Source organism: Anopheles marshallii, chromosome 3 (genome assembly GCF_943734725.1).
Source record: "Anopheles marshallii chromosome 3, idAnoMarsDA_429_01, whole genome shotgun sequence".
NCBI classification, from domain to species: domain Eukaryota; kingdom Metazoa; phylum Arthropoda; class Insecta; order Diptera; family Culicidae; genus Anopheles; species Anopheles marshallii.
Genome location: NC_071327.1, coordinates 17,498,505 through 17,523,305, shown reverse-complemented (window position 1 = coordinate 17,523,305; position 24,801 = coordinate 17,498,505). Strand labels below are relative to the sequence as shown.

The window sequence follows — 24,801 nt, the reverse complement described above, 5'->3', positions numbered from 1 at the left end:
GTTGGAAAGACATAACACACGGCCACACAGAACAATGAAGCAAAAACGTGGCAGTCGGCTGTTAAATGGGTTGGGTCTAATTGTAGCACTGTGGGTAGGGTGGCTATCCGTGTGTCCTCCGTTTGCCCACGCGGAATATATACCGCCCGGACCGAAATATAAATGCCCGGAAAAGTAAGTAAATTCCAAGTACATGCACTTAGTTTATTAGTTTACCTACTAACAAACCATAAAATTCTTATAGGGTTAAAACGATAGTTTCTAGTATCCACTTTATTGGAAAAATATAACTACCAACGCAAGACTTATTTGCAGGAGTTGCTAATGAACGAGTGCACCCTCTTAAATTATCTCAAAACTTCATGCTAATATGTGCTGAAATGGAAGAAATCTATTGCTAACAACGAGCAAGGTTGCTCTTATTAGCGCCCTCTGTTGGGAAGTAGCGTTACTAACAGAACACATATGGACATTTTGTGATAAGGAGTACACTAATCCTGCCCTGAATCTTGCAATTAACGCACAAATATTGTTCATTTTTACAGAACTAAGCTCATCTACCCTTGCGTCTGCACCCACGGTACCGACGATGGGCTATACATCCAGTGTGAAAACTCCAACCTGGCCAGCCTCTCCGTGGCATTCATCAACCTGGCCAGCACGAACGTACCGATCGTTCAGCTTCGCTTGAAGCGATGCAAAATCAGTAAGTAGTTGGTGTTGTTTGCACAATCGACTGATCGCCCCACAAATTCACCCAAATTCCACAATCCGGGCCAAACCGGCAGCGAAACGTGACATGCAACGCTGTCCGGCTCGATAAAGCAAGCGAGAAAGGGTGCATTTGCAACCAAATGCAATCCACCGTTCCAGCGCAGCAGCACAATTACCTCACCGCCACCCGATCCATATGAGAGATCAAACGTGTGTGCAGGCGCACATTGTGTCTCGACTTATCGCTTGATACGGTTTTCCCGCAAACGCAACGCAGCATTGTTTTCACCTTTGCCGGTGATGTGTATTTGGTGGATAAAATTATCTCGTCAAGTTGTTGAGGTCATTTGGAACCGTTTTACTATTCGCACAACCTTAAGGTAGAAACGTTGGCAAGCAGATTTGTTGGCGGAGCAGTTACGAAGGTACGACAGTGTAATGCGTCTGATAGGCTGCTCATAAATCGTCTCAGGTTGGCTGCACAGCGGCATATAATTTTGTGGAGTTTTTGGAGCTTTTGGGTTGCAAATTGCTTTCATCTACCCAGTGGCCGTGGCCCTGGAGGTGGCCGCAATTATGGTGCCTTAAATGTCGTTTCAGTGTTGATTATTTTACTTTACCTTAGCGAAAAAAATGGAATAGTAAACAAATCTATCTCCAGATACAGGTTTCAGCTTTGAAGCTGAATTCGTATTTCTTTTCGCTGTTTTTCCCACTAACTAAGCCCATAACAAGATTATCTGCTGCAGGAAACGAAGGCCCACACCTAAATCATCCCGCCATCCATTATTTGTTCCCGTTTTATAGATTTACCCACGTTGTCCGCCGTGCTAATGCTTGCTCACTTGAATCGAGCACGAGTGTTTCTCAAGGAGTGTTTCTGTGTGTGTATCTGCGAGGTTTGGGAGCGAGAAAGCATTCGCCCGAATGGGTACCGGCTGTAATTGTTTTAATACATTTCTCTAAATCTTTACTACACCACGTTTATGTTTTAGCCGCTTCCCATACTCACAACATAGCGGCATGAAAGCCTGGGCTTGGGGTAGGAACAAATGCAAAAGCAAAGCAAAACAACAGTGCCACAAGAAAGTTTCCCGGACAGCTCAACGGAAATGGGGAAAATGTGGAGCAACGTACACCAGGCGCTTGTCTGTTTCCACTGCCCGATTGTACTTTCTTAACAAGGTTAAACAAGCTCTTTTTAGCGAAATCATGCGAGCACCGAATAGAAGTTTTATTTATTAAGCAATGGTATTTTAAAAATGACTAAAACCATGTCCAAAATTTTACAAATACAAGTACAATAGATAAATGCATCGCCATGTAAATACTGCATATGTACATTGTGCCTTTGAACAGAGTAACATGAAACGTTCACCACATTTTTCGTGTATAAATCTATGCTATAGTCAAACTACTGACAAAGTTTTCGCCAAGAATCTTTTTTTTGTGTTAACTTTAAACGTCCGGTGTATTCGGTAGCGGCGTCGGTCTACACACGACAGGACCGGTCCAAAATCCCAACCGAACCAATCCCTCGTACGCAGTTATCCAGTTACGGGATAACCTAGTCCAAAGAAAGCCAGTTTGTATAGGCCAAGACCTCTTGAGGTTATTGTGCCGATAAAGAAACGTCCGCCATTTTGTCACTATATGAAGATTTAAAAATTTTCTACGGCAAGGGCTTTGAATCCTTTTTATCAAAATGTTTTCCAATTTTTTAATTATGATGTTTTTTTTCGTCCAAACGCCGATAAGAATGATAGCACAAACTCGGTTTCCTTCGAAGTAACTATAAGAAAGGCATGTGAAAATTCTTGTTTTGTTGTGACTTTTAGATAATTTTTCCATTTCCTCTAGAATTAATCTTCTTTAAAAAAAAAACTAAGATTGAAGCTGTTTTTCTGTTTAAAAATCATTTTACATAACAGATTGTCCAAACTTTTGAGGGTACATTTCCCCTTAATTTAAAAGAACATATCTCTTCATAAAATGACAGACAGCACAGTGTAACCAACCGAAAAGAAATATTGAATCAAAAAGCACCTTATCACCACGGTATCAAACAATCTGTCAGAAAATTAGAAAGCTGTTTGCATGCTGCCCCGAACCGGATGGCAACCCCAAAAAAAAAGGCCACCTGCCTGTCACTAATGTATGCATACCTCCATCAGAAGAATTAAGAATGCAAATGCAACACAGACACCGATCGGACACATCCTCGCACAAGAGAAACAAAACATTTGTTTGCGCTTTTCATCCATAACGCGCCGCTAAATGTGGGATTAATTTCGTTGGATTAAAAAGTGAAATGAACGCCTCAAAATTTCTCCCCGCACAGCCAAGCGGGTTACCAAACATTCCGTATCACCGCATTCGTACGCTTCCGTGTAACAAACGGAACCGTGCCAGCAGCGTGGACAAAACGCGCCCAACAAGTTTAAGCTCAGTCAAAGCTGCATGTAACGGCGGTGTTAGGGCCGCAACACTTCAAATGCTCACCGCGAGCCCTTCGAGTGTGACAGACCACAAAAGCCCCAGAGCCCTTTTTTTGTTCCATTGCCATGGTCGATTGACCATCGGCCGGTGGTGGGTTTTCCGGTGGAGAGTGAAAAATAAGTCATGTTTATGTCAACGGACACGGATCGTAAAACCGTAGTGACAACTTACTCTAAACGCTTTCATAAAACCGAAGGGCTGACAGGGCATTTACTAGTGGTAAAATATGACGCTGTGTGTCCTCTGCTTGCATTTGTTTTGAAAATGTGTTTAATTTTATTTTCAATTTGAAGATCTCACTTTTATAGCGTTTAAAGTGCAATCACGGGTAACGTGTTTTGGTGTTTATGTAGGAGAATTAGCAAAGCGAGACCATTGCTACTTCATGCCCGTGAACGATCGCATAGCGACTCGTATCTTAACCGTAACTAGTTCAATTCTCGACATTGAGTCACCCACATTACATTACTCTCAGAGAATAAATTCAAACGCCACTTCTTTTTCTGTTTTACTTTCTTCTCAGAGAATCTGTTCGGAACGCTACTCCACAAGCTGTCGGTGAAACACCTGTACATGACCGATACACCGCTCGCCAGTATTGCTGATCACGCATTTTACGGCATCAACGATACACTGCAGGAGCTTCATCTGGTGCGCACCGAGTTAACACAGTTCCCAACGGCCGCACTTAAAATACTGGGCCTTCTCAAAGTTCTCAACATCGACGGACATCGGATCGAAACGCTACCGAAAGGATCATTTGCTGGGGCACAGTTCGAGTTCAGCCTCGAGAAGCTCCACCTGACCAACGGTCCACTTGGCGAGCTGGCAGCAGACATATTTGGTGTAAGTGTTTACGATTAGATTGAACCCCAAATGCTTCAACAACAACAACCTCATTTGCAGAGCTTAAAGAAAGTGAAAACACTCGATCTTCATGGCAATCAGCTGACGGCGTTGAAGAAGGGTCAATTTAAGGGAATGCGGGAGGTGGAGATACTCGATCTGAGCTTCAACAATCTCACCAAACTAGACGCTACCCATGTATCCGATCTTACCAAGATGACTTGGTGCAACGTCTCCAACAATGCACTGACAGAAATTACAAGGTACCAACAAAGGGGGGACTCTTCCTTCTGCCAAAACGAGTGGTTATAATCGACAAAAAAAACCCTTCAATATCTTTACAGAGGCACATTTGCACGGAACACGGTACTGCGCGTAGTAAATATGGCCGCCAATGCAATACGAAAGATTGATGCAAACACATTCCGTGGGATGCGATTCCTGCGACGGCTCTACCTGAGTGACAACATGATCAGCGATGTTGGGCGCGGAACGTTCGGATCGGTCACACGTATCGGGACGATCGATTTGGCCCGTAATCGCATTAAGAAAGTGGACTATCAAATGTTCTTCCAGCTGAACTATGTTGAGGTACATCGCTTGAGGAGTAGAGATTAACTGAGACATCGTTTAATGCCGTCCGCTTTTCTCGCTTTTTTTAGTTGATCGATCTGGCGGAAAATGAAATTACGGAAATTCAGAAGGATGCCTTCAAAGATCTCTACCTGACGCACATCAACATTTCGCACAATCGGCTCGAAACGATCGAATCCAAATCGTTCATCAACTGTGCCAACATGACGGTGCTCGATCTGTCCCACAATCTCATCCGCGCGATCCCACGTACCGCGTTCGACGAAACGACGTACGCGACGGAATGGATCGTGACGCACAATTTGCTAACCAACATGACCCAGCTCCCGCTGTCCAACATGACCGGGTTGAAGATCCTGAACGTATCGTACAACAATCTCGTCGAGGTGCCGAAGAATACCTTCCCGAAGCTGTACGAGCTGCATACGATCGACCTGTCGCACAACAACATTTCGCACATCTACAATGCCGTCTTTCAGAATCTTCTCTCACTGCGCAACCTCAACCTGAGCTACAATGCGCTGGAAAAGATCGGTCCGTCCACGTTCGGCACACTGCCAACATTGCTCGACCTGGATCTGAGCTACAACCGTCTGCGTGATATAACGCGCGGTGCACTCGCCAAAACGACGGGATTAAGATTTCTGCACATGCAGTACAACAAGCTGGAGAAGGTGTTCCAGATACCGATATCACTGAACGAGCTGAATCTGTCCCACAACGAGATCGCCGAAATACCGGAGAAAACGTGGCCCACCATGAATTCGCTTCTAGGGCTCGACCTGAACCACAATCGGTTGGCGAACAATCTCGTACGGGGTAGTTTTGCCGGTCTGCTGACACTGCAGCGTCTACATCTGGAGTCGAATGGTATCTCCACCATACCGAAGGATAGCTTCTCCGACCTTGGCACCATGCAGTACCTCTATCTTGCGCACAACAACATTACCGAGCTGCCGAAAGGTGCGTTCGGAAGTTTGCCCATTCTGTTCGAACTGCAGCTCACCAACAATGGACTGGAGAGTGTTGCCGAGCGTGCCTTCGATGGACTGCTGCAGCTACTGACGCTTAACATGTCTAACAATGTGCTACGCTCGGTACCGAACGGAGCATTCCTGGGGTTGGTTTCGTTGCGACGACTCGATATGTCCCACAACTTGCTCAGCTCCTTGGACAACAAGACACACGGTTTGCTGGACGATTGTCTCAGTCTGGACGAGGTGAGTTAGACGACTGGGAACGCACGTAACAGGAGGCTAACCAACCTTTACCTACGTCCCATTTTAGATCAATCTTAGCCACAATCGCATTAGCTTCGTGACGCGAAAGACATTCCCATCGGATCCATACATTCCGTACCGGTTACGATCGGTCGACTTAAGCTACAACACCATGTCCATCGTAACGGGTGACATGAAGGTTGGCACCGGCACGGTACACCAGCTGAATCTGTCCCACAACAACATTAAAGACATCCGACCGAACGTTCTCGGCAATCTGACGTCCCTCCGGGTGCTGGATCTGTCCCACAACGAACTGTCCAAGCTGGAGAACGAGGTCTTTAGAATGCCAGTAAACTTTACCACACTGTATCTCCACCACAACAAGCTGTTCAATGCGTCCTACGAGGCGTTGCTGCAGCTGCGCAACCTAACCTTGCTCGATCTGCGTTCGAACGAGCTGACGCGCTTTGAACCGGAGCTGGTGCGCAAGATGAAAGTGTCCAATCTAACTGTGGCGCTCGGTGGCAATCCTCTGCGGTGCGATTGTTACATGCGGCCACTCTTCCATCACCTCCGGTTGCTACCTTCGATCGGTGATCTTTACCGGGAGCTAGAGTGTGCCGCCCCGAACTCGCTGGCCGGTGAACGTCTGTACAATGTGACGGACGAGCTGTTGGCGTGTGTTCCGGCCGTTGAAGATGATGCGTTCCGACCGCTGCCGGATCTACGGTTCCGTGAGATTGCATAGTAAGTGTCGCGGCGGAGACTCTGCTGCGAAGAATAGGCAAAAAAACCCTTCATAACCACGATTGTGCTCTCCTTTCACAGCTTCCGCGGGCAGCTGGTGGTGAACTGGTACGTGGCAGCATCGTCCGATGTCGCCGATTTCTATGTCTACATACGTGACCGCGCGAATCACATCATTGTCGAGCGGACGGTAGCGTACAGCAGCCGGTCATTAGCGATCGATGGTAATGACATCCGGCCACAGAGTGATCCCCAGCTGGAACTGTGCGTGTTGGCGAAATCTAGTGACGGTGCGATCAACTTCCTCGACAGCCAGTGCATACCACTGCCGGCAGATCTGGATGCAGTGAAGCGGCAGTACAACGCACAGTACAACTACAAGTACCCGCTCAATCTGGCCAAGGCCAGCGCTCGATCGCGGGCGAGCAGTGATATACGCGCGGGCACAATCATTCCACCGCTCTTGCTCTGGCTGTTTGCTGTCGGCTATCGGATGCTCTAATGGTATTCGTGTATTTATTATCGGTCACCGCGTTTACGTGCTCTACAGCTGCTTAGTCCCTTTTTGTGAAATGTTATGTATAGAAACGAGCCTGTATGTGTTGTAGACCGGGTTAATGATAGTATTAATATAGTAGATTGAGATTATACCACACACACACAAGAGTGCACTTGTTTGATATCGCATCGTTTGAACCTTTGCCGATCAGCTTGAGAAGTTCACTTTCACTTTCGCAGCAAGGTGACACAACATCTGACATCGATTAGGAGTGTTAATACATGCTCGCCGGGTGGAGAATGTTTTTAGATTGAACATTGTAGATTGGACGCTCAAACGCTCAGCTGACGTCAGTGATGGATCTTCGCTTTGTTTTGACAGTCACGCCTTTGGACACAGCCAACCACGCCACTTCCCTTTCGTTTTCACATTAGCGTCGCAGGTTTTTCGCGGGTCAGTTCATATGCTTCCCCGCCTATTCGACCATTCGTCATGGGGATGAGATTTGACAGTTGTGCAAAATAAGTGCGAAAAATACAAATCACACTCGAGCCAACGATCCTAAACTTGGGCTCATGGCTTCTTCAAGTTTTCCGGTCGACTCGGTGGCACTAATTAATGATGATAGCTGCACAACAAGGGGCAATTAAATGTTAACGACGGGACCGATGGCCTCCGCTGCCATGCCGGTTGTCTTGTTTGGCTTGGTTGAATGATAATTTGTTTCTTTATGATGATACCCCGTTTAACGTATCCGAATGGGATCGGCTATAGAAAGTGGTGATTTATGGCCGTTACCGAAAAGCGTGCGTGTTTGGTAAAATTGAGGTTATGTATGGCGTCGTAAGATGGAGGGGAAAATGTGTGTTAATTGGATTATTTTCTTTGTGAATTTTATACTTTTTTTCGGGAACCAGCATGGCCTTTGAAAATGAGATCTACATTACAAAAAAAAGATCTTAGAAAAGGGATTAAGATGATGTCTTAAGATTCATCCATTCTGATGTACTGCTAGGTGCGTAACAATTGCATTTGCGAGATACAATTGCAATTGATTTATACGAAGGAACGGAAAATACTTCACAAAATCATCATTTAAATAAGCTCGTCTTGCTTTCGTTACATCTCATGCCATTTACCACCACTCGCACAGTGTTGCAAAGTAAGTAACTGTTTGCATTTCCGGAAATTTAAACAAAAAAAAACAACCATTTCCCTCGCGAAACCCCCGTCGGTGCACGGGAACGACAATAGAGAACGAAACACCTTGGCAAAACTATTCCACTTTTCCTGACACTTTGGCACCATTTTTCCCGCTGCACACACTCCCACTCTGCCCCGTTCGAAACCGACCGTCCGGATCCGGATGCCATTTTACACCGACCGCGCTTCGTCCCGGGACAAGACAAATCTGACACGTTTCATGCGTCCTTGTGCGCCGCTTGTCGACAGGCGGGCTGCAGAAGATTGGTTTCCTGTTTCCTTTGGTCCGTACCGGTGCCATCGGAAAGGGAAAACAGAAACTCTGTCACCGGGAAGGAAAAACATTTGCCATCATTTTTTTTCTTCTGTCAGTTTCTTCTTTCACGAAAGAAGACGTAGAATCAGTGATATGCGGCGTAGTAAAAGATGGTTAAACTGTTAAGAATATGCTTCTGGGCATTGCAGTTTATTTTATCTTTTCCCGACGATACCTTTTGTTAAGGGAAACAGATGAAAAATGCAAGTAAACAAACAATTTTACCCAATTAGACCACAGCCAAAGGTTTTTATGATACACTTAGTATGGAATATTTAAAGAAAATATTTATATTTATATAAATAGTCGCATTTGGATCCTGAATAACCTAAAACCCTCTTTTTTTAAACAATAGAAAATGGAAGCTACAAAAGTAATCAACAACCTAAGGCAACGAGAACAACTTGGCGACATTTGTCTTTTTTCCCTTTTCATCACTTATTACACTGTCTTGTCTCATTGTACTTTGTGTTTCAAGTTTTTTTTTGTTTTATTTTATACTTATGCATTTTTTGTTATGTTTCAGCATTGTTATGGCTGCACTTAAATGTTCTTAAACTAAACTTCTATAAATCAACCCCAAGTTAAGCCATCTAAGATACAGCAATCATGGCTGATCGTTCAAACTTAATGGCTTACGCTAGACCTTTTGGGTATTAAATTACATTTCACAACCTTCCAATTGTGTCATACCATTCACTTGCATCGAATTCATTCCCCTTAAGACGCTTTGCCGGATTCTATGTTCGTCCTGCCCATTCCATGCCTTTTGCTCGCATATTTGTTCTCGGATTTGATTAAATTTAACTTCACCAGCACCTTTGCCAATGTTGGGCTGCCCAGTGTTGGAAAATACTCTTTCTGCCGGTTTCCCGTGTAGCGTAGATCACTTCACTGCGTGGCCTAAAGTATTCGTGAACCATCACACACACACACACACAGACACACGCGGAGGGAAAAGGTCCACCAAATGGCGCGATCCAAGTGGCAGTGGCAACAACAACGATGGTTGTCACGGATGGGGCGGGAAAGTTAATGAAAATGCGCAATTTATTTTGCTCTCCACGTTGGATTGGATATTCTTCAGCAAATCAAGAAGCATTGTGGTGGAAAAAGTAAGCAGATTACCTGCCGTTGGTGTTTTGCAAAAGGTTACAATGGATTATGCAGGTTGGTACGGGTTTCATCCGCTTTTCCAATGTCAGATACTTTAATTAATTTAAACAGTAATTTCGAGGAAACATTAGAAAAAAAGTATACACGAAATATCTACTGCTACTTTTCATAACAAACCTTCATCAAAGCATCTTTTATTGTCGTTACTTCATCAAAAGTCAGTATAAAATTAGATAAATAATTATTCAAAACATTATCGATATGTTTTACACATTTATTTATATCGTTGCTACCAATTATTGTGAGAATTGTTCCAATATCAACTAAAAACAAAAACAGGTTTTTAAACAAACATTCAAACAAGCCGACATAAAACATTGTTTGAAGGCATCGATAGCGTTTGTTTCATAATTCCTGTCCCTGTAAACATGTTATTAACTTTTACAGGCAGCAAAAACACCCCGCCGGTAGAAAACAAAACCTAATGTCCAAACAATCGGTACACCGCAGTTTGTGTGTCCACACGGACGTAAATTTCACTAAGCCATCTCGACCATATCGAAGACAAACAAGCAGCCAACCAGGCGACACACACAGAAAACAAAGCACCATTTCCGCTCAACCAAACCAGAAAGCGGGGGAGGGGGGGGCGTTGTTTGGGGCAGCAAAATTCCGTCCCATCCACGACGCCATTTGCCCATTTACCATTCGGGAATCTAATTCATCCTAAAATTCATCCACATCGATCGGTACACACCGGGCAACAAATTCTCGTTGAGCGCGTCGCCCTCCACAGGATTGCAAACATTAATCTACACTCCACAAACGCGTTTACAAACGCAATTCCTGTTCATGATTTCTTTTGCCGTGTCGTGTGGCACTCCCACCCCTCCCAGCCGTCGTTCGCTTTCTTCCCGATTCGATTGTGGCACAACAAAGAACGCCAGCTACGAATCGGAGGCGAGTCGTGGTCGATACGCTGGAACATTACAATGGTTGACTGTGGAGCACACGGCACAGGGCGTCCTGCGCCATCTTTCCACACGCCTGGATGGTGCAGGGGGCTGGATCGGAAGTAGTTTGCTCCCACCAACCCCCACACTTCCATCCGGTATTTTTCCCTCACCCCGGAAAAATACACCACATGGGGAAGGTAAATAGATAACCTACAAATCAATTCTATTACTTCGCTTGTATGTGCACACATTGTTGGGTTTAATGTGGAAATTTTCACAACAAATTTCATTACATCCCGCTGGCACGGAGTGAGTGGTGCCCTATGTAAGGGTACCGAAAGAGAAAGAGAGAGAGATAGGGCTGGAGCACCGTTTATCCCGCGTTGCAGTTACCGCCAAGGACGCTATGTAAAAAAGCCAACACATAATTGTAAATGACCAACACAGCCACAACACACAGTTGCGAACGCTAAACATAACAACAACGGACGGAATACTCGGTTCGCTCAGGATGGCCGTGTGGCTGTGCGTTAGTATTCGTGTGCACACGGACACAAGGGCGCCGGAAGGACCCTTCAACAAGGACGAGAGCGAGACTGAAGCGGCAAAAGTGGCCAGCCAATAAGAAGCTCTCTTGTAACGCACGGTATACCGTGGGTTGGATCGCGCTCCCGCTCACTCAAGCGTGCCAAAGCGAGAAGGCGCTGTTTTTGAGCAGTATTAGTGTCACTCACTACACCACACGCGGTTCGTCACTTCCTTCCCAGCCACTGACAGCACGCAGGCATCGGTTGAATTGTGCAAAAGCCCATCTTCACAGGAGCACATCCTTCCCGCTTCCTGCCCTAGCACACAGTGGCAGTCACACACGACGACTCGAGCCAGAATGAAGGCAATGGCAGAAGCAGTGGTAGTAATAGTAGTAGTAGTAGTAGAAGTACAAGTAGTAGTTATAGCAGCAGGCGATGATAGAAATAATAACACAATTTTTGCTTTGCGCAAATTTTCCACCCTTGTACGGTTTTGACTAGGATTCCGCACGTATTCTTCACGCTGGATGAGTGAAGTGGCCGACGTAAAAGTGTTCGTCGCTTCCTTCCGTTTCGGGTGGTAAAACAAAAGGCTGAAGTGTGGGATAGGCCGTCGTACATCCCCCGCATAAGTTCCACATGGCGCGTGAAGGAAAGAAAATTTTATTTCCTGACATTTGTGAGGTATGTATTCGCTTCGGCAAAGTCTGGGTGATAACAATGCGGATGGAAAAAAAAATATTAGAACATGCTTTTTTACGTCGTTGATGAAACCAGTGTTTAATGTAATAATATTTAAATAGTACCAAAAGAAGCTTTTTTGCAGTAGAAACGTCCGCGTTGCTGCCTCAGCAGATAGTTACGAGCAGAGCGGGAAATGATCTGTTCTATACATGTTTTACCTAAGACACTACCGGTTGATAAGGTAGTAGAGTTGGTAACGCAAAGGTCTACAACACGCCCGACCTGGAATAAAATCTATCCTAGGCTTTGTGCTCTTCATCTTTTTTTGAACAGAAATTTTTACCTGTGGTACTTCAAAACAAAGATAGAGTCGTTTATTCAGGACATATTATGCAAAAGTGGGATAGTTCTAGACTGACAACTGGGACTTGGACACAACACCATCATGACATCGGGCCGCCCCCAGATTTGCGAATTTAAAGTTTATAAAATTTGGCATGGAGATAGAGTTTAGTTGTTGTATCTGTTAAATTTCAAATATTCTATTCCATACTTTATTATTATAAAACTTAATGTAACTAAAATTTTACACTATTTGTCGAAATAAGCGTAAAAACTTCATTTTGGATGTGCTACCTGCAAATAAGTATTTTATCCTTTAATAAACCCTAAAAAATAACCTATATTATGCAAGGGACCTTAAGGCCAAGGACCGGCGGGGCATTGGTAGCGGCACCGACCTTCACACGACAGGACCGGTCCAAAATCCTATCCAGACCAATCTCCCGTGCGCAGGATTGACTATTCTCAGCTACGGGTAAATAAAGTCAAATAAGCCATAAATGGCCTTACACCTTTTGAGTTTGTTGTGCTGATATAGAAGAAGAATCGGGAATTCGATTGACGAATATCTAAAAATATTTCATCTGAAATATCTCAAATTATTTCACATACCGTTTAACTGACATCTTGGGCCTGTTGAACGTCGCTTCTACTAAGGTAAAAGATCTGCTATTAAAACAAGATTTATACACAGTAAAGACTGTCAGACTTGATTTTTTATCTTATTTTCTGTTATTTTAATCAATCTTCGTGCCTCTTCACTTCCTGAACTACATTTTCCTGTGGCGGTAGACAACCGCTTGACGAGATCACGGCATACCTACAATCGCTACAGCAGAAATCTAATCGAATTCCTGCAAGCCTTGCTAGCGAACTAATACCGCGCCAAACACCAATCATTTCCGAAGTCCAAACGATGCTGCACCGACCTGTAATAACAAACGCCACCGATCACAGCTACGGGCAGTAACATATTTTCCTCCCAACAAATTTGCGATGAATCGAAACAGCCGGGAGATGCAAAGGATGCCAGGATGGAAGAAGTGAGAAGGAACAAAGCACGAATCCGAAATGCACGTGTCGGAATCGATTAAGAGCGGAATATTGTCACGCCATTCCTCGCTTGGCTTGCTTTATTGAGTGGCCCGGGTTTCACTCCAGCACACTGTGAAACCGGCAGCATGCGTATGGTTTCCGAATGAAAGCTGAAGGATATGTTGTCACTGGTAACGAGACAATGTCTTTACAGGACAGAAACCCAACCACCTTGGAAACATTCCGTACCTAACCCCTGCAATCTCACACCAAACCGATAATTATTCGAACCATCTCCATTCGAATAAGGCACTGAGTTGGTGAGCCAGTGTTAGTGATGAAATGGGATGAAATAATGCGTTGACATTAGTGAATCATTCTCACTCTGTATTTCGCTCATTTGTCTCACTAGCAGCAGTGCTTCTCCGGGCGCTCGTGCTACAAAAAACTCACTTCAAACTTTTCATCTTCACTTAATGGTTTAAGCACAAATTATCGTACATCCTTTCTTCATAGTTGTCCTCTTTTGATGCTGATTCTCTGAATTTCACCAAACAGTGAGAAACAAGAACATTAAAACCAATGTGAAATGGGATGCGTTTTATGGTTATAGTTTTAATAATTTGCTAATGACGTTGTGATGAAACGTCAAGTGTCTTTAGTAGATTGAAACAGAGAGAAAAAGAGAGAGAGGATTTCTTTGTCCCGTTGTCCTAACAGCAGCTGTGTGCATGGAATGATGAATTATCTTGCACTAAATAGTGTTGGTGTAGTTATGATGAATTAAAAACCAGGGACCAGGGAACAACAGACAAAACCATCATCACATCATAATAGGCAGAATTCTTCACAAGCTTATAATGCAGCAAAGAAGAACATTAAAGAGCGGAACCACCCACTGCCCGGGGTTGTCCCGGGGAAAAGCCAGAATGATGCCAAGTGCGAAAATTATCCCTTCCACCGACGTGAGGACATGTTTATAATTAAATACTTACTCTATTTTCATATTTGTTTTACGACACTTTACACACTACTGCTCCCGAAACGCAAAGTGCGAAGGGTGTCAAACAACCGGAACAGGATCCTTTTCTCTGAAAACTCGCAGAACTTAACACTTGCTGGAGGGAGGGTGTGCCGTATAGCTGGGGATTAAACGGTGATGGTCGCCTTTTGATACCGGTTTTACGCTTAATGGCTTATGACTCGCCGATGCGGACGGTAACGACGAGTTTTCCCTTTCTGCCTCCGGAGGCTGCACCCAAACGACGACCCCGAAAAAGTGGTTAATGATTTATGCCGCTTTATTAAATTTCCTAATCGCCGGTAATCCCGTCGACAAATAGTCAACGTATTGTGCGGGAGGGTCACCGGAATCGGTTCCCTTCCCTGTTGCGACCACAGGGGAACAACGTCATGATCATCATCATTATCATGCACGACGAGTTTTATACCATCAAGGGGCTTTTTATTGATATTTGTAGCAAATAGCAGACACTTAGACACTGGGTGCCTCAGTTTGCACCATCTACTCCCGGATGGTCTTTTTTTGAGAACTGTGCCATATGGATTCGATTGCTCAGGTGGCAGTCATCGTTTTTGGTGGATTAAGTTTGTTAATCTGCCTCGATCTGCTTTCAACTATTGCGACCGTATGGTGTCGAGTATGGTCGAAAGAATAATATTGAACTATATCGAGAAACAAACCGATGGTTCCTAGGGGTATCATTTCCAATCGCAATTCACTGTTCCAAATTTAGAATGCATTTATAAACCTTGGCATAGCCACAATAAGCATAGAACAAAAATTACTTTTCGAAAGAAGTTTGATATGAAATTGTTTCCGTAGGCTGCAAAAATCAACACTCCTAATCTCTTTACAGACGATAAAGAAAAACAAAACCCATCGTTACTACCGTTTCGTTTCATAATACGAACCGCCCTGTATCTCCCGGACACCATAACGGACGTTCAAGCGAGAACATGTACAAAACCTACGAAGAGACTTACAAGAGTTTTATTTTTCTTCGCCTGCATACACACCATGTTGACTCGGCCTGTTGTGTAAAAGCGAAGCGCACGCTCTCACCCCCCCCCCCCCCCCCCCCCCCCCTGATCCGCTGGAGCGGTGGAAACTTTCAAGAGATCTTAAGATTATGTGCCCGAGAAAAACAACCGCCAGCGCGATAGCGGTCGGGCTTACGATAAGAGTCAAACAAAACAAAACGAAATACTTTGCGCACGAGTACTATCGGACCACTGCCGCTCCTTCGGGCAGGAGTGGTTATATGTCTCCTTCAACCGGGGCATAATCCGCTGAAAGTTCAACCAGAAGCTTATATTGTGGGTCGGTGTAGCACTGAATAAAGGGAGCACATAATGCAGTGGAAGAAACTTGAATTTATATTATATTGTGATTTTTATACATTAAATAAAAAATAGCATAAAATAGACGAGTTCACGTGATATAATTACTAATATTACCTTCGGAATGCATAACTTTAGGCGTTTTAAATCATATTGCCCATTTTGGCATGTGAATTGCATACTTTTAGACGTTTTATGTACGTAACCACAGGTTTGCCTTTGGAACCATTGAAATTGTGCTCGTTTTGCCGCAACTTGAGCAGTTTCGCTCAGAACCACGCTTGTGATCCGATAAATGAAGGTCAAATTTCATAACCTTGTCTCCCGCTGTTATGTTATTGAACGGCAAAAACCTTCCAAAAAAGTTGCCCGTTTGAATACTTCCGCAAACATGATTTTGTTTGTCCTGGCCTTCCCACTTCACTTGACTTTGTTTAGCGTCGATTCTTCGAGCGATAGATTTCCCCAGTCCCTTTTCCGGTGTGAGGCACATACACGCATCCCGGCGCGGCGGGTCAGAAAGTTCCACGTGGTGCACGTGATACGCAAAATGCCTTACCATAATTTAAAGGTTGTTTTCACCGTTTGCTCAGTACTTAAGTGCGGATTTATCGTGCCTCTTGTTGCGCGGCTCGAGAATGAAGGTTGTATTGTTGTTCGATTGTGTATCTTGCGCAAGAATTTCGCCGCTACACACTGCGGCACAGAAATGAGCAAGAAAATGGTAGCAATCGACAGGTCGACAGACGTTGAGATAAATTGTGGTACCAATACGAAGTTTTTTTTGAACTTGAAGGGAGCACTTTAGTAAGTTGACCGAAAACCTCGAGGTTTAAAATTATTATGCACAATAAATGTAAGAAATTGTTGCACAAAAATTGATGTAAAGAAAATTTAATTTACAACTCATACATTCTTTACATTACATAACAATGTAGCCCTATACATATCACTTTCGGATCTTTTCTACTGTATATTCTCGTACTGCATGAAACAAAGCAAAAACAAAGCAATAAAAACAACAACCGATGAAACATAGAACAATTCAAGAGCATCTTTTGTTTCTTAAGTGTTACCGACAAGTGGCGCTTAAGCAAATACACCACCGAATCGGTCGCAATCATGAATAATGCATCATAAAGCACACAACACAGACCATAAATACAACACAGTTCCGCAGGCATCAATTGCAAAATAAATTTCCCCCGGTTGCACCCCGGTCCACCCGGTTGCACTCCCAACAGGAATTGCACTCGACGAAGGGGGTGGTGTACTACCCGTGCTAGCGGTGGCTAAACGATGGTGCATAATTGAAATAACTCGAAAGCGAATCGAGATCTCAAAACTCAACAGCCTCCCAGTTCCGCATTCGATACGCGAAATGTGGTCCATTAATGCTCCTAAACCAACTGTTATACTTTCGCCACTGCGCTCTGCCGTCTGGTGGAAAAGCGCAACACATACGCGCAAGAAAGGGAACGCCAACCGCGCGGGAAACGCAGCGTGTTTGGCTCCGAAGCCACGCCGGGTTGATGGTGGTGCATCAAATAAAAAAGGGAAACATTATTCAAGCAGTTCGGTAATGCTTCCGGTGGCACAAGCAGCGGCGAAGTAGCAGCAGTTGCCTCTACCTTTTATTTTTTGCTGCACGGACCACATACCCATCGCGCTCGGCCTTTGGTCCTGACAATCCTTAAATCCCGTAGATTCATCCGTTTGCCCGTCGTCTTTTTGTTGTGTGTGTTTGTGTGGGGCGCAAATTTTTCAAGTGCACTTTTTAACTACCGTCATTGTTCGGTGGGGAGTGAAGAGCTCATAAAAGAAGGACGGATAGCGAGAGAGAGAGAGAGAGAGAGAGAGAGAGATAAGAAAGAAAAAATCAACATGTGATAAGCATCTCCTGCGGTGCAGTGGTTTGTGGTTAAGGGAAACGGATTGAGTCATATCCCTTTCATAACCTTACTATTTTTCACTGACAGTATTAAACATCCCCCAAAGCGGCCTTTTACAAAAAAACTTTGTAAAATAAGGAAAATTAATTGAAAAAATTAGTTAAATACGTTTCATTGTTTTATGAAAAAAATTCCAGCAACAACTTCATTGGCTTCACTTCCAATATTTCTTGTGTATAGTAACTAATTGATTGAAAATTTTAACAAAACCTATAAGTGTTTATAAATAAATTATTTTTAAAAAATTAATAAAAAAAAACAATTAAATTGTCGTTATTTATACTTTAAACTAAGAAGTTTCTTTAGTTCGATGGGTTTTCTGCGTTAAGACCCGTCACCCCTCTCTGTGCACAGTTGGGCAACCAATGCGCGTACAAAGTTGGGCTTGGTGCGTTTGTTAAGTAGGATAGGATTATCGCTTATATTCCACTCGACTGCCAGCGCGGGTCTGCCGAGTTTTGTGCCCATTGTAGTATTCCCCTGTTTCTCCAGCATCCGGGCCTCGGTACCGAAAAGGGAAAAATCAACTGGCGAACCGAAAAACGAATCAAAAGCGCATTAAACCGGCGCGTCGAAATCGAGCGTAACAATTTTGTCTCGCACCCTTCCCGGTTCGTTTTCGGTTTGTTGTCATTGTTGCTGTTGCGATTGTTGTACAAGTGGGCTGCACAAGGGTGCGGTGTCCCGGAACCAGACTGTGAAAAAGGCAAGACAATGTTGAAGCCGATCTCAGCCAGAAAAGAACCCAGAGTGGGTTGTGGGTGCGATACAAAACGCACGGAAAATGAGTAAAAAATTGAACAATCATTTGATACGGTCGTTTTGACTGTGTTTTGTTGTGATTGCTCGTACCGATCAACACACAACGCAGGTAAGAACGGATTTTGCTTTGGTTGCGTAAGCTAACACGCAACGATTAGCACGCACGCGGGATAAGGATAACGAATGGTGGGATTAACGTGCTGCTAGCAGTACATTTCCGGTTGCTTTTCTTTGTGTTCTGTTCCGGATGATAGAAGGTGCTATGGAGCATGCATCGCAAATCAGAACCTCATACACAGATGCGAATACGAGAACTGACAAAATATTGTTTTGTGCAACATACGAATCGAATGTTTCTCATGAAAAAAAAACAACCGTAGAGAATATGTTGGAAAAAGGCACATTTTTATACTAATACTAATGGATAACGACATTTTTAATTCGACAATTATTCCAAAATCTTGAGCATAACTAATTCGAACCCCTTCCTACACTAATCAAATATATACACCTTGATATTAGTACACTAAACAGTGGAACATCGCTTATCCGGGCATCGGTTTATTCGTGCTGCTCGAAAATGACGTTACAGGCTTCAACTTTGAATAATTGAATAAGATAAAAATTTTACTCATTGGAACACATACCCAGTTTATTCTACTAAACTATATATAGTCAACTATTGCAACATTAAAGGGTTTTTCATAACAAAATGCCACAACGGTTGAGACGCTCTAGAAAATTATCTAATGAGTATTTTCTTTTGAAAGTTTCAGTAATAGTCGTGCGAATTTGAAGTACTTTTACAAACAGGCAGTCCCTAGGATACAGGCAATATACAAGAAGCCCCTAGGATACGCTCTTATTGCGAACCGCTATAATCCGGAAAACGTCTGCGTAAGTCGAATCCTGGTGCAATATCGTACAATGTATACAATTACAATTACAATATGCAATTTATTTATTTGGTAAGTCAGGCCACCTTATGAACGAAAACGTTAACGAAACGAAATTTAACCGAAAACGAAAACGAAATTGAAAACAAATGTTTTATATGAAAAATGAAGGTATTTTCGACCAACTTTCAACCTTTTCGGTTAAATTTTATGTTCTGTCTATTGTCTTTAACTCAACTGTCTAATTTCTAAAAACCGTGTATCCTCGAATCCGCTTATAAAAGGAACCGCGTTTCTCGGGGACTATCTGTACAAGAAGCGTTATAACTAGGAAGACGACGCACGCAGTACATTAATGTGGTTGACAAAGTAATTCATTAGTTCGTTACTACCGAAAGTGTAAACGAGAAAATCTACCCCAAGGAATTTCTACAGATGCCTTCCGCTGTAGGAGCAACACTAGGTACTTGCGATTTTCAAGCGTGATCTAGTTTCGTGCTGCTATTCAACTATTTTCCTGGAGTTGCTTTCCCAAGGACATGACCCATACGCACCGAGACTAAGAACCCATCGAAAAATACTAGGCTATTGTGAAGCAGGCACAGCAAATCAGCATCCTAAGGAGGTTAAATCTCAAGCAGACATGAGGAGAAAGTAAGTTTAAATACACAAAAAAAACTACAAGCGAATGTCACATGTGCAGAACCTAGTGACATTTCAACCGTGATGCAATTTGATGTGAGACACCCTGTAGTAAAGTTTTAGTTTTTTTTTCTCGATTAAAATATTCTTTATGGTCAGAAATTATATTGTTCACGGTCAGAAGATATATGTGAGTGCTCTTACAACATGCAAAGTAATAAAACGAATAAATAAACCAAAATAAAACATCTAAAACGTGATAAAATTCGAATAAACCCGCAATGAATGAAGCATTTTGGAATGATCGTACGCAACCTGGCAGACACAGAACCGTTAACGATTCGTTCCACCCACAAAATGTACTTCTTTCTCAGTTTAATTATCAGCCCAACATTCAGTCTCATCTAACTGCGCCGGTATGCGGACGTATTATTTGACAAAAGCTCATTGCTCGGTTAGCGAACATATTGGTTCGTTTGCACGCGTAAAACCTTCATCGCTTTGGTGCTCATTCCACCACAGACCGATAACTTTTTCGGTCCCCAAAAATTGTGCCCTGAAACTGAGCAAACAAGAGAAAGCAGTGCACAGAGCATCCCGGAAGGGTCCTGGGAATCGATCGAACCTGCCATTAGTTTCTATTCAATTTAGACAAATCCGATATCGATTCCTCCACAAACGGGACCCCAGCCCGAAATTTGCCACCGGAACCCAACCGGATCCATCGGTGCGCAAATCAAACTAAATGTACGCGCCGCACACAAAGACACCACACTCCACAGCCTGAAAATGGAATCAAACAATCGCAAAACGGTCGCTGCTACCGAAGAAACCCCGGCACCCACCGGGAGCCGTCTAGCGGCCGAATATTTGTATATTTGTGTACCGCAACAGCACAATGGCGCAGATGGTGCCCCCGTTTCGGGGCGCAAGGCGGGCGGGTGGTGCCCGGGTGGCAAATTTATTCAAATCAGACACTTCCACACCCGTGGCGTATTGGAAAACCGGCAATCCAGCAAACACTCGTACCGCGGTGCGCACGGAACACGCACCCGGTTGCGTTTGATTGAGTGGCGTCCCGGTCGTGCAGCCGCTTCCCAGACACGGACAGACAAAAAAAAAAATACCGGCGGACGCAAAAGATAAAACACAAATCTCCGCCACAGTGCACCTAACATCTAAAACGCTTCAAACGAACGAGGGTTTCAGGGGGATTTTGCGCAAATCAAATTCACCGATTCGAATCATATCGGGTTTTCCCTTTATTTGATGAGTGCTAAAGTGTTTCTTCTCGTTTTTTTTTGTTTAGCGAGGTTTAGATATCCTTCCTGTCAGCTTGAAGTACCAAACCGAACCAAAACTCCTGCTGGTTGAGGATAGTGAGACACTTAACCATCATCGCTAATAGGGCAATGAATCGCAAATGAAATACGATATTAAACTACCACCAGAATGTGTTTTTTTTTGTTCACCTCCAAGCGTTCTGAAACATCCTCTCGAATCCTTTCGCAAATCAACGTAACGTCCTTACGCATTCAAATAGTTATTTAATTAAGTGCGACTTAAACGATCCCGTCGCGCAAATACAAATTCGATTTTGTCGCGAACAAAAGCGAACCACTACCCACATTGCTTCCGTTCGGGGAGGTTTTGAAATGGTTTAATGCGTGTCTCGTTGCTTACCTCTTCAAACCCGTGGTGCTAGGGGTTGTCGATTATAAAATACCCCGCGCGCGCACGCTAAACATCAAGCGGGAACGCGGAGGGTTTTTGCTTCATTCACACGCAGCAGGTTGTCGTGGAATTAGTCGATGCCCTGTCGGACGCACGTTCTAACTTTCTTCGCGACCGGTCACCACCTGGGTCGTGATTTGGTTGTTTTCCCCCCGGATCCCTTTTCTTCACAGCGTGCGTCCCAGTGTCCCGCACCACTTGAAGCAGTTAGCGAGCTGTCGGTTTTAATTTGTCCTATCGCTCACGATCACAAGGACACCGCCTGCCACCTTGGCGCGCCTTCTTGTGCAATACAAAAATTTAATAATAAAATATCCCTTCCGAAAAAGGCAACATCCTTCGGGGTTTTTGATTTTTTTGCAGGAGTGCACACTACCAGCAACCAAGTGGAGTGACAGTGAGAGAGACGGCAGAGTGCCACGTGGCGTTTGCACCCTTGCGCGAAATGATATGTTTATTTTCACACCCAATATTTCCGGACCGTTCGCACGAAATATTGTGGCAATTTGTGTCTAAATCGGTTGCCACAAAGACGTACCGACAGGACAAGGTACTTGTCCTTTCACCTGCCCACCGTGACGACGGTGCACGGTTTCGCGGTGTTAAAAAGTGGGATGTAAAAATGACACAATCAAATACACATCCTGCCACAAACGGCCCGGGCCGTACCGGCACGAATGTGCCAATCCCTGTTCGCCGGGCACAGAGTCGGGGTTTTCCCTTTATTTTTCTTCCTTTCGTTTGGCATCGCTGTTTGGGCAAAACATTATCTCAAGCATCGGCACGTGGGTGCTTAGACCCTCCACCTTAAGGCCCATGGATATGTACGACCCGATACGCTACGATTGACTTCACGCCACGCGATAAGCATGACCCGGGTCCGGGACTCGAGATGGTGTGAATGATTTTTATTACATTCTTCACACTGTCGCCGACGGTGTCGGGAAATTACATCTCGGCATTACACACCGTGTTTGTACAGTGCCCACATCGTCCATCCTAATAACAGTGCGAACTTAGAAGCACTTCAAAGCACGCAACTATCAGCAAACACATGCTTTCGCAGCTCTCGGCGCGTGTGTGTCTGTTGCCGTTTGTGGGTTGGGTGGAAAACAAAACACACGCAATCCGGTTTTTTGGGGTAAATTAATTGCATTTCCCGGCATTACATCTTGTTTTGTTGTGATGTTGTGTTTGATTAAGCAGATTTTCATTTGTACTTCGGTTTGTGTTTGTTTGTCCGTCCGCACCTTGTCATTTTAAACGATTTGGGTAGCAAAATCATGCTAAAACTCACACACAGCGGTTTTTTGCGAAGCAGATTGCATACTTTCAGGCTCACACGTTGTAGAAACTATTAAAATTTATACATAATGCGCCTAAATTGCTGCAATATCGATAATAAACATTACTCTACAAACCTTTGTTCATTTATCCGACAAAAAGGGTGCTCAATGACACAGAAACACAATTACAAAATGGAGCATTTTGCTACACTTTTTGTAGCATTATACTACAATGAATAACTCTATACTAAACGTACCTGGACTTATAATACTAATGACCTTCGCTTGGCACTGAGCAATTTGAGTTCTTCGAGTCCTAAAACAAATAAAATTTACTTGTCTGCACCTTCAAAGCCAAACTGCAAGCTATTTGCAATGTTAAAATGTTTGATCGAAGGTAGATTTGAAATTTCTCCATTTGTTATGTCCTAATTTATCAAAACGATCACAGTAACCAACTGTTAAACATTCTCTTGTTAAATCTTGTGTATGAAAAGACAGTAACTTTATCAACTCTTTCCGTCTACACTGCTCACATCCCGTTGAAGAAAGGCAACTTTCTGCATCCAAATTCTAAATCTTCACTCCCTGAATGGCGTCCGCAGTAACACTGACTGCAGAAGACTTTGGAACGCTAACGAACGGACAGGGCCGTAGTGTATCTGTGCAAAAGTTTACCTGGCAAACGGTGGCTGGTTTGAAGCTGTCCGTGCTGAATCTGGACGCGGCCATCATCGAACTGTGCGCACCGGACCGTACCTGGACGAGTAGCGCAAACGTACTGCTCGGTGTTGAACGTCTCGAAGAATATTTGCAGCTCGACCCAACACTCATCTGTGCGGCTCATTTCGAGAAAGGATGGCCTCTTCTGGCGGGAAATGGTGTGCGATCGGATGCGTTGGGCGGCCAACCGGTAGATCTGAACCGCGTGTGGCATTCCTTCGTGGACGACACACGTCTTCATCTAAGCTTGGTGCGCAAATCGTTAGCAAAGCATCAGAGCACCTATGCTACTGTTACCATCAGCGTGGAACCATCGAATGTGGTCCGAATCCAGTATCAAACCTGTGGCACCAACGATGAAATGTTCCGGTTAGCTCATCGCTTTCTGTTCAATCTTGGAGGATGTAATGCCGGTGCACAAGCAACGTTTGAACACGTTGTGCAACTGAACGCGGACTCCTACGTGGATGAGAACCGAAATCTTCGAACGGCGGCCGAAAATTTAGCTGATCTTCGTATCGCACAGCATCTCGGTTTGAGCCTGTACAAAGCACGAAACCAAGGTTTGGAGCGTGCGGAAAGCATCCAAGGTATTTATGGGCTCAATAACACCGCCGAAGATGGGTTTGCGATGCGGCTGATTCACACCGGCAGTGGTCGCGCGATGGAGTTGTACTGCAACTTTCCATGGTTGCACTTATCCATTCTCGATCATCTGCCAGCAGGGAAAGATGCGATCGTTCCATTTTACCCACGCGAAGGTATACAACGCGTTTCGCTTGTATACGATTTGCAAGAGCTCATCCTGTCCGTTGTTGGTGGGACGGAGCTGGCCTCAACGGACGATGTACAGCAGGACAATAATGCCGATGTAAACCACGATCGACAGCAACATCACTCTACAGCTTATTTGGGAAAATACGTTAAGCACGATGGCTTCCTAATACACCCACTGGCGTGTCCTTCCCGATCAACGGGAAATCACAACCCCACTCCAGTTTCACCGGATACGCAACTCCCCAATCCCTGCCGGGGACAAACTCCAATGCCCTTTATTGGACATGTAACGCTGAAATTTGGTATCTGTAAACCGCTCACGGCAGAGGAGAACGCTCAATCACCGCCAGCCTCCAATTAA

At 44.2% G+C, this 24,801-nt stretch overlaps 2 protein-coding genes across 2 annotated transcripts; both read left to right on the top strand.

Annotated features, from left to right (window-relative positions):
- The first annotated feature begins 34 nt into the window (after positions 1 to 34).
- Positions 35 to 7,125, top strand: LOC128710754 (protein artichoke). The gene is made up of 8 exons (XM_053805607.1): positions 35 to 174; positions 546 to 706; positions 3,737 to 4,059; positions 4,120 to 4,322; positions 4,404 to 4,650; positions 4,722 to 5,873; positions 5,941 to 6,623; positions 6,705 to 7,125. The coding sequence occupies exons 1-8, from the start codon at positions 35 to 37 to the stop codon at positions 7,123 to 7,125; spliced, it is 3,330 nt and encodes a 1,109-aa protein (XP_053661582.1).
- Positions 7,126 to 23,532: 16,407 nt separating this feature from the next.
- Positions 23,533 to 24,801, top strand: LOC128715316 (uncharacterized). The gene has a single exon (XM_053810199.1). It carries the CDS (start codon positions 23,533 to 23,535, stop codon positions 24,799 to 24,801), a length of 1,269 nt encoding a protein of 422 aa, XP_053666174.1.